Consider the following 11,512-nt stretch of genomic DNA (forward strand, 5'->3'; position numbering starts at 1 on the left):
TGACATTGCCTAATGTAATATGCATGTGTTTTTTTTGTTTTGTTTTGTTGCCAATGTACTCTTTGTCAGGTCAGCCGATCAGAGGCTCCTGACAGTCCGGAGGTCTAACCTCAAGCTCAGGGGGGCCGTGCCTTTGCTATCGCAGCCCCTGAACTGTGGAACAGCATCCCCACCTCCATTAGGCTCGCCCCCTCGATAGATGCCTTCAAATCGAGGCTCAAACCCACTTCTACCTACTAGCTTTCCCGTTCACTGACTCATGCCCTGTATTTCTATGTGTTTGCCTGTGTGCCCTCCCATAAAACGGAGTGTGATTGTTGTCTATATGTATCTTGTGTATTTACCCTCTGTACAGCACTTTGGTTGACACGCGTCATGTGAAATGTGCTTTATAAATAAATTTGATTGATTGATTGATTGATTGATTGTATTGTGTACTGTTGCTACTAGTGGCCTTATCAAGGTTAGTTGGAGGACACGCTCCTCTGGTTACATCTGATTGGACCGATCATCACACAGCCGAAATGACCGGCATGACCAATCAGAGAGTTCCTGTTCAGGAACAGGGTGCCAGTGTGTCCAGGTGAAACGGCACAGGAAGGCGATCGGATAGTTATTCAGTCCCATGGGTGAGGGTTCAGTGCAGTCGATGTTCCGAGTAATTTATGAAATCAACTTGTCTGAAACCATGTGTACCAACGTCAAAGCTACATACAACCAAGTGTCTAACATGGCATTGAAGTGTCTAATAAAATCACATTTTGCTACGAATGGTGTTTGTCGTTTGGCATTAAAAAAAAAAAAGTCGTACTTTGTTTAAAGCAACTGTTTTGATCACAAACAGTTTTTTGTATCACAAACAGTACTGTATTTGCAAATCTGGTATGTCATAAATGTATAGATTTAAGCAGTACTGTCATGTATGTCCTCATGAATTGAAAATGGGGGACCCTGATGTAAACAGACGAAAGTCTTTCTCTGGTCTGCATCCCTTAACAATTGTGTGTATTGAGCTGTACTGTATTGTACCCATTCTGCAATCTGTTAATAAAGTTTTCAATCAATCAATCAATCAATCTCTCACCCTCTCTCTCCTGCTCTCTCTCTCCTACTCTCTCTCTACCTCTATCTCTCTCCCTCTATTCTCTCTCCCTCTTTCTCTCTCCCTCTATCTATCTATCTCTCTCTATATTTCCCTCTATCACTCTCTCTCTCCCTCTATCTATCCCTCTCTTTCACCCTCTCTCTCCTGCTCTTTTCCCCACCCCCTCATCTCTTTCTATCTCTCTTACCCTTGTTCATCATCTTGTACTCCTTGCTATTTACCTCCATCTCATCCGCCCTCTCTCTCTCTCTCACTTCTCTCTCTCTCAAAGGGGCTTTACTGACATGGGAACATATGTTTACATTGTCAAAGCCAGCGTTAGAACAATCAAAACAATCAAAACGTATCACAAACTATGTACAATTAAAAATAAAATAAAATAAATAGGTCTACTAGAATAAAGGAACCGAAGGAACCGAGTGTGTGAACCGAGCTGTGTCACACACTCTCTTTCTCTCTCTTTCTCTGCCATGAATGTTACAAAAGGAAAAATATTGCCAAAGCTTTCAATATAAGGATGTCACAGCAGCAATACCGTTATTGGATTATCTGTCCAACAGGCCCTTTTCAGAGCAGCCATTTTGACATGACATCACAGGGTAAACACATGTGTAATTAATCAAATTAATTCCGGCCCCGTTCCCTTTAGGTGTGGCAGGGCCAGGGACCTGCTATTGTGCCTGCCGTCTCTCTGGAATAGCTGTGACAAACCTAAATGGAACGGGGCCATAATTAGTGTTATTTATTACACCTGTGTTGGTGTGGCCACAAGGAAAAGAGCCTCTACTACTAGGCCAAGACAGTTTATCAGAGAATTCCCTCAACGATAAAATCTTAATTTTCAACCGTTTTCACACACAGAAGTGTGCTAGATCGCTCTAATGGAGAAACGTGGGTTACACATCAATCGTGTCTGTCCAACGATCCCGTCCTCGTCAGTAAGTGTCTGCTGTTTGTAACGGACGGATCGGTACTCACTGTCGGACGACACCTAATGTTTAGGGCTTGAATCCTAATTTGGGCGGGGAAGAGGCGGGGCCACCGCCTCCATGAATCAATGCAACAGCACAGATAATCAACATCTCTCTCTCTCTCTCTCTCTCTCTCTCTCTCTCTCTCTCTCTCTCTCTCTCTCTCTCTCTCTCTCTCTCTCTCTCTCTCTCTCTGAGGAGTTTGTGCGGCCTGGAGCTGTACCCGCCCCTCCCACCTCCCCTCCTCCCTGGGCCACAGACTGAGATGCTCCCCCCCCTCCCTCCCCCTCTCTCATAACCACCTGGCAGCCAGCCAGACAATGTGCTCTCGGTTCTCTCTCTCTCTCTGTCTGTCTCTCTCTCTCACTCTCTTTCATTCTCTCTCTCACTCTCTCTCTATCTCTCTCTCTCTCACTCTCTCTCTCTCACTCTCTTTCATTCTCTCTCTCTCACTCTCTCTCTCTCTCTCTCTCTCTCTCTCTCTCTCTCTCACACTCTCTATCTCCCCTCTTCCCCTCTCCGTCATGCTGTCTGCACCTCCTCCCATCCTTCAGTTCTCTATGATTACAGTGTAGGGCACTTGTAGACAGTGAAAGCAGTAGGCAGGTATAAAGCGGTTGCAGACAGTGAAAGCAGGTATAAAGTCCATACAGTATGGTAACAGAGCCGAGAGTACTTTCATTTTACAAATAGTATTTATATTTATTCACTGGTGAGATTTCATGTCAAATCCATGTGGTTTATCTGTAAGCTTCCTTTAGCATCCTAACGCTTGTGTGTTTCTCTCTCTCTCTCTCTCTCTCTCTCTCTCTCTCTCTCTCTCTCTCTCTCTCTCTCTCTCTCTCTCTCTCTCTCTCTCTATCTCTGTCTCTCTCTCTCTTTCACACATCCATCCTCCGCTCCCAGCTATCTCACCTTGACGGGGTGCTCTCATCTTTCCTCGCTCACTCTTTCCCTGCCAGACAGACAACTCCCCTACCTACTTACCACCTACCCCCCCCCCCCTTGCTCTCTCTTTCTTTTGCACTCTCTCTCTCTCTTTCCATCTCTCTACCTCTCATCTCTCCGCCCTCCGCTCGGGAGGAGAACTAACAGTCTTGTGTTTGGTGTTCAAAAATAGAAGCTGCTAGAATACAGAGGAGAGAGGAGAGAGGAGGAGAGGAGAGGAGAGAGGAGGAGAGAAGAGAGGAGGGGAGATGAGGAGAGAGGAGGAGAGGAGATGAGGAGAGAAGAGATGAGGAGAGGAGAGATTAGGAGAGGAGAAGAGAGGAGGGGTGGGTGAGGAGAGATGAGGAGAGGAGAGGAGAGGAGGAGTGAGGAGAGGAGAGAGGAGGAGAGGAGAGAGGAGGAGAGGAGAGATGAGGAGAGGAGAAGAGGGGATGGGTGAGGAGAGATGAGGAGAGGAGAGTCGAGGAGAGAGGAGAGGAAAGGAGAGGAGATGAGATGAGGAAAAAGGAGGGGAGAGGAAATAGTCAGGGTTAGTCTGATGTAGGGCTGTCTTAAATACTTCAAAGCTTCGAAGCGTCGTTCGATGGGCATGGGATTCGAATATGGAAAAAAAAATCAAAAAGAAAAAAAATATTGTTTTTTGTGCAAAATCAACTCTGCCTCTCTTTGTTAACTACAACAAGCAATGCTGTTTGTTATTTAAGATGAGGTCGGACTCGGCACTGACAGATTTGTGTGCTGATTTTATAAAGCCTCAAATGACGGCTTACAATATTTCATGAAAGCAAAGTGTTTCGTTTGTCTAAGATTTAGAATAGAATCTCGGCCCCGAAGCTTCGAATTCCAAAAAGAAATTCGAAGGTCAGCCCTAGTCTGATGTTTTGTGAAACTAACCCTGACTATCACATACTGTACCACAAAACATCAGACTAACCCTGACTATCTCATACCACAAAACATCAAACTAACCTGACTATCTCATACCACAAAACATTAAACTAACCTGACTATCTCATACCACAAAACATCAAACTAACCTGACTATCTCATACCACAAAACATCAAACTAACCTGACTATCTCATACCACAAAACATCAAACTAACCTGACTATCGCATACCACAAAACATCAAACTAATTATAGCCCTGGCTATCACATACCACAAAACATCAAACTAACCTGACTATCTCATACCACAAAACATTAAACTAACCTGACTATCTCATACCACAAAACATCAAACTAACCTGACTATCTCATACCACAAAACATCAAACTAACCTGACTATCTCATACCACAAAACATCAAACTAACCTGACTATCTCATACCACAAAACATCAAACTAACCTGACTATCTCATACCACAAAACATCAAACTAACCTGACTATCTCATACCACAAAACATCAGACTAACCCTGACTATCACATACCACAAAACATCAAATTAACCCTAACTATCTCATACCACAAAACATCAAACTAGAGTGTTGTCAGAACAGATCCCAGAACAGTTCCCAGTCATTTCAGTCTCTGTAACCCCCGCCCTTCATGTTGGCAGACAGAACCAGGTTATACTCCCTGTGGCCCTGTGGTTCAGAGTGTGTTGTGCCAGCTAGTGTATTAAAAGGCAAGCTTCCCAGTGCCAGGTAAGCCATGGAGGGAACACACACATGAATGGACAGGCATACACACAGTCACACAGACACACACACACACACACACACACACACACACACACACACACACACACACACACACACATAGACATACATACATACTGTACGCATAGACTTTATACATGTATGCACATGTCCACACATGCGCAGGGAAACAGACACATAGATGCTAACACGCATCGACATAGATACACATGGACATTCCAGATACACACACACACACACACACACACAGACACACTCACATGTACTCACAAAAACATAATCACAAACACACAGGGACACACACACAGCATGTGCCAGGTGAGGCCAGCAGGCTTCCCTAATGCAGATTTAATTGACGTATTGCTGCACTGCTTCCAGGTCCCTCCCTACCCACAATCCACCTGGCCTGGCGGCGACAGAGAGCCCACCGACGGCTCCGATCTGACTGACCACGAGCCAGGAGAGAGGATCACTGGGAAGTGGGAACGCAGCCATTTGGCCCAGCTGGTGTGTGTGCGTGTGTGTGTGTGTGTGTGTGTGTGTGTGTGTGTGTGTGTGTGTGTGTGTGTGTGTGTGTGTGTGTGTGTGTGTGTGTGTGTGTGTGTGTGTGTGTGTGTGTGTGTGTGTGTGTGTGTGTGTGTGTGTGTGTGTGTGTGTGTGTGTGTGTGTGTGTGTGTGTGTGTGTGTGTGTGTGTGTGTGTGTGTGTGTGTGTGTGTGTGTGTGTGTGTGTGGAAGGATCATGTATAGCACATTACAACATCAGCATCTGCTGGTCAAACACTGTAGCTGCATACAATACATTAAAATCCTATCTACAGTACAGGTACCGTTACTTACAAATCTTCAGGACAGCCCTCTCATAGTCGATTTGTTTTAGATTAGATTAGATTAGATTAGATTAGATTAGATTAGATTAGATTAGATTGGATTAGATTAGATTAGATTACATTACATTACATTAGATTCAAATGTATTGTCATCGTAAAACAAAAGTACAGTACAATGAAGTTGGCATCTAACCAGAGTGCAAAGGTAACAGTAAAGTGAATTAACAATATACAGGACAGGTGGGTAATATACACTGTATATAATATACAGTGTAACCCGTGTTGGTAGCACTTTATAATAACACCCTGTTATAATACATTTATAAGGTATTTGTAGATAATGAACTAATCATGAACAAACCATTTATATACATTCATAAATGATTATTAAATCATTTATAACTATATTTGTATAACATTTACAGATTAGTTCTACATTATTTATAACTCATTATCAACATTGTTTGTACTTGATTTGTTCATCATTAAATAATGTTGTTTAATGTGTAGTAACACATTTGTAGATGCTTTGAAAAATGGATATGAAAAAACGACTATAGTGTATCTCCATTTATTTTTCATGTTCAACAAATGATTTGTTAAGACATTCATAAAACATTTATAAATCATTTGCAGATGCTATCATGGGGGCCAATCTAAAGTGAAGCTTATTCATCATTAACAAGTGTCTAATACAGTTAATTATTTGTTTACTTTTTCATCACATGTTACAAATGTTGTAGGCAGCTTTCGGATACACCCTTCTTTGTGACATCAAACAGTGACAGAATTAGGACTAAAGATAAATGCAATTTTATTAACATATAAAATACATGTGCATGACATATAGTGTAACATCGGGGGGCACTAGGACCCAGGAGTACCCTGGCCAGGTATTGAAGAGTATCTAGAGAGGAAGTCTCACGCGAGCGAGACTTGACGTCACGTGTGTTGCCGTCTGTTTGAATGGAAGCGCAAGTTATCCGTGCTGCGTCTATACTTTCGCTTTTAATAAGGTATGAGAAGGTTAAACACCTTTTTTTGTTGGTAAATCTATTCCATCATTTCTGACCTACAAACAACTCTTATATGTTTTGTAGACGTTCGTGTAGATGTTGTGGCCGCTAACGTTACATTTGGTCCTAATGTGTGCTCAGTGATAATGACACGACACAAATAATTATTACTCTTGTGTGTCGTCATCACATACATACTGAGCACACATTAGGACCAAATGTAACGTTAGCGGCCACCACATCCACACGAACGTCGACACAACATATAAGAGTTGTTTGTAGGTCGGAAATGATGGAATAGATTTACCAACAAAAAAAGGTGTTTAACCTGCTCATACCTGAAAAGCGAAAGTATAGACGCAGCACGGATAACTTGCGCTTCCATTCAAACAGACGGCAACACACGTGACGTCAAGTCTCGCTCGCGTGAGACTTCCTCTCTAGATACTCTTCAATACCTGGCCAGGGTACTCCTGGGTCCTAGTGCCCCCCGATGTTACACTATATGTCATGCACATGTATTTTATATGTTAATAAAATTGCATTTATCTTTAGTCCTAATTCTGTCACTGTTTGATGTCACAAAGAAGGGTGTATCCAAAAGCTGCCTACAACATTTGTAACATTTGATGAAAAAGTAAACAAATAATTAACTGTATTAGACACTTGTTAATGATGAATAGGCTTCACTTTAGATTAGGGCACACGATAGCATCTGCAAATGATTTATAAATGTTTTATGAATGTCTTAACAAATCATTTGTTGAACATGAAAAATAAATGGAGATACACTATAGTAGTTTTTTCATATCCATTTTTCAAAGCATCTACAAATGTGTTACTACACATTAAACAACATTATTTAATGATGAACAAACCAAGTACAAACAATGTTGATAATGAGTTATAAATAATGTAGAACTAATCTGTAAATGTTATACAAATATAGTTGTAAATGATTTAATAATAATTTATGAATGTATATAAATGGTTTGTTCATGATTAGTTCATTATCTACAAATACCTTATAAATGTATTATAACAGGGTGTTATTATAAAGTGCTACCCAAGTGTTTCAATGGAATATACTGTATACAGTATTATTATGTACAGTGATACAAGTATAAATACACTATGGTAGTAAGCCATACTGGCCAGCGCAATAAATAATAAGAGTAGGTAGGGTATATATACAGATATAGACACCGTATATACAGCAGTGCACAGAGTGAGTACAACCTGGCCCCCTCTAGCTCCCTGACCTCCCTCTCCACCACACGCCTCTACCCGCTGCCTCAGGTCCGCAGGCGCTAACCTCCTCCAACCCATCAGGACTAAGCTCCGGACCTGGGGCGACAGGGCCTTTGCTGCAGCTGACCCCACCCTCTGGAACGCCCTGCCCGACCATATCCGTCATGCAGACACTCATCATTTAAACAAGCCCTCAAAACCCACCTTTTTACCCTTGCTTTCAACCCATGAACTCCTTCCTCTCTCACATTTTTTTTTATTTCTCTCTACTAAAACTGTATTATATTTTATTGTTTGTTTTGTTAAAGTATCTTTGAGCATTTGGAAAAGCGCTATATAAATCTGATGTATTATTATTATTATTATTATTATTATTATTATTATTATTATTGTTATTATTATTATTATTATTATTATTATTATTATTATTATTATTATTATTATTATTATTATTATTATTATTATTATTATTATTATGTACACAGGACAGTAAATATAAGCATATATATTCACACAGCTATTGTACATGTACATAGAGTGAAAGAAAAAAGGTAGACTATTAGGTTGAGGTAGTTATGATTACAGTGTAAGTCAGTTGTAGACAGTGAGGGCAGTAGATAGGTATATATTGAGTATAGGCAACAGAGTTCAGAGTTCAATTTAGTCTAACAAGACTTTGCTGGTTGATTTAATATTTTAATGTTTTTAAAGGTATTTCTTGAAAAATTATGAGCACTTATTTTATAAGCACTAGATCTAAAGAGGATGACTGCACGTGGAAAACTCACATTTTACCAATTTGTCAATGAAATCAACGAATCGATTAGTCAAGGAGGACAGCGTAGCCTACACTCTTTGATGTGAAGGTCTTGTGTAATCAGAGTTGGGGGTCAATCAACTAAAATGTTTTTGCATAATAACAGCGCATTCATTTTAAAATGTTTGTTATGCGTTCATTCCAAATTCCTTTTGGTGCTGTAAAATCCAGGTGGTACATGTATACATGGTCAGATATATAGTTATACATGGTCAGATACATGGTTGTACATGGTTGTACAGGTGAAAATAAGGATACAGGTTGTTTTTCTTGATTCCTGAAAAGAATACTTTAATGGGGACATAGTATGTATCCCTTCAGCAATTGTATTACTTTGTGTTTTTTTCAAAGAAACTAGTTTAAATCTATTACATCTAAACGTCTTTCCTAGAGCCTCTTTCTTCCCTTGTATTGAAAAAGGCTGCCCCCCAAAACCTTTAGAAACTGAGCAGTACATTAAATGGTGCATTTATATAGCGTTTTTATTTTAGCTTTACAATTTGTTCCTCACATTTGACCCATCCACTCACACATTCACTCGCCGTCGGCGGAGGCGACCATGCAAGGTTCCGACCTGCTCATCGGGAGCAATTAGGGATTAAGTGTCTAAATAACATGTCAGACTGACAAACCCCGTACAAAGACCCATTATGCGGTATGTGGGTCGGTGCCGGCGGTACCCAAAGTGGGTCACGGGCCTGTCCCCAATGTGTCCCCTGTTTGATTAAAGTATACCAGTAGGTTTTTAACCCTTTTGGATGTAGGTATTCTGGAATGTTCTCCCGGGAAACTCTTGTCTTGGAATTCTCCAAATCTGTAGCTTTCAGTCGGGCCAGTAGGAGAACATTGTTGTAAATATTGTTCTACATCTTTCCAGCCAAGTTGAGGAGCACGTCTTCACCCCACTGACCGCCCCAACGCTCCACTGACCGCCTCAGCCAGGCCTTCGTGCCAAGCAGCCCTCAGGCTCCACAAACCAGGGACATGGACCGCTGCCAGCCGCTGGAGAACTAACACCGGCGGCGGCGGCAGAACTTGAGAACTGTTAGGAATGTCTGACTCTCTCTCTCCACTAAGTGTGTCTCACTCTTGACCACTAAACCCTGCACGCACTATAACGTATACGACCTTCATCTCTGCACCTGGTGTATAAAGTTTACTTTTATTCATAGTATATATTCAGATTTAAAAAAAACATGATTGCCTATATTTATTGTAATGTATGACCGCATACAGACCCTCATCTGCACCTTTGTTAATAATACTGTTTAATTTTCTCATATTTTATATGGAGATTTAATTGGACTGCTGCCTATATTTATGTCTTTCTTCTCTTACCCTGCCCATGCCTGTACCCCCCCCCCCCCTCCCCTGTGCTGCTATGATGCCTCGATTTCCCCAAAGGAGATCAATAAAGGAATATCTTATGTTCAGTAGAGGTGACACCTGAGGGGCTCGATGTGACCGGGGGCGTGTCCCAAGGTGAGGCTGTACACCTGAAGAGGGGTCGATGTGACCGGGGGGGGGGCGTGTCCCAAGGTGAGGCTGTACACCTGAAGAGGGGTCGATGTGACCGGGGGGGGGGCGTGTCCCAAGGTGAGGCTGTACACCTGAAGAGGGGTCGATGTGACCGGGGGGGGGGCGTGTCCCAAGGTGAGGCTGTACACCTGAAGAGGGGTCGATGTGACCGGGGGGGCGTGTCCCAAGGTGAGGCTGTACACACCTGAAGAGGGGTCGATGTGACCGGGGGCGTGTCCCAAGGTGAGGCTGTACACCTGAAGGGGTCGATGTGACCGGGGGGCGTGTCCCAAGGTGAGGCTGGACACCTGAAGAGGGGTCGATGTGACCGGGGGGCGTGTCCCAAGGTGAGACTGTACACCTGAAGGGGTCCATGTGACCGGGGGCGTGTCCCAAGGTGAGACTGTACACCTGAAGGGGTCGATGTGACCGGGGGGCGTGTCCCAAGGTGAGGCTGTACACCTGAGGGGTCGATGTGACCGGGGGGCGTGTCCCAAGGTGAGGCTCGTTTACTCAGTCGCACACTGGAGAGGGATCGAGAACCCCTAGTCCCTATACAACATGGACAGGGTTATTAGCCCGGGGCCGCGCTGAACGCCTGACGCAACATTCACACGCCTCCCTCCCTCCCTCCGCCCCCCGTGACATTAATCAGAGGAAGCCATGCGTCCGCCTGGTCAATACGCTGATATCCGACTCCCCCTCCTGGGTCCAATTTCTCCAATAGATAGACCGTGTCCTGTCCCGTCTCTCTGAGGACATGCAGGACCAGTGTCTTTTTATAGAGGGAACGGAGAGAGAGAGGAGAGAGAGAGAGAGAGAGAGAGAGAGAGAGAGAGAGAGAGAGAGAGAGAGAGAGAGAGAGAGAGAGAGAGAGAGAGAGAGAGGGGGGGGTACAGAGATAAGAGAGAGAGAGAGAGAGAGAGAGAGAGAGAGAGAGAGAGAGAGAGAGAGAGAGGATACAGAGAGAAGAGAGAGGGATAAGATAGACAGAGAGAAGAAAGAGGAGGGAGACAGAGAGAGAGAGAAGAGAGAGAAAGGAGGGGAAGGGGAGAAAGAGAGAACAGATCAAACAGAAGGGAAGAGAGAGAACAGAGAGGAAGGGAAAGACAGAGAGAACTGAGAGGAAGAGAGAGAACAGAGAGTAAGATAGAGAGAACAGAGAGGAAGAGAGAGACAGAGAGAGAACAGAGAGGAAGATAGAGAACAGAGAGGAAGAGAGAGAGAGAGACAGAGGGCACACGCTCACTCACACACATGGCATTGTGTCCGTGTAGCCCAGTAGATGTCCGTGTTACACAGTCCCCCAGTGTGAAGCCCTGCTGACGGATCCCCTCCATGCCCACAGTACCGAACCCACCATCTCACACACAAAGCCCTGCTCCGGGTCACG

The 11,512-nt window shown here is 43.4% G+C and overlaps 1 protein-coding gene across 1 annotated transcript in view; it reads right to left on the minus strand.

The window, feature by feature from the left end:
* The window catches only part of nfasca (neurofascin homolog (chicken) a), a gene marked incomplete at its 5' end in the record, with an annotated part of 79,201 nt that extends 77,869 nt beyond the window's left edge, over window positions 1-1,332 (minus strand). Inside the window, one exon of the mRNA XM_084315814.1 lies at window positions 1,293-1,332. Within this exon, the coding sequence (XP_084171940.1) occupies window positions 1,293-1,332 (40 nt within the window). The remainder of the gene's footprint in view (window positions 1-1,292) is intronic.
* Between the last annotated feature and the right edge of the window lie 10,180 nt (window positions 1,333-11,512).

The sequence above is a fragment of the Notolepis coatsorum genome (assembly GCF_963971535.1).
Source record: "Notolepis coatsorum genome assembly, chromosome: 6".
Lineage (NCBI taxonomy): Eukaryota > Metazoa > Chordata > Actinopteri > Aulopiformes > Paralepididae > Notolepis > Notolepis coatsorum.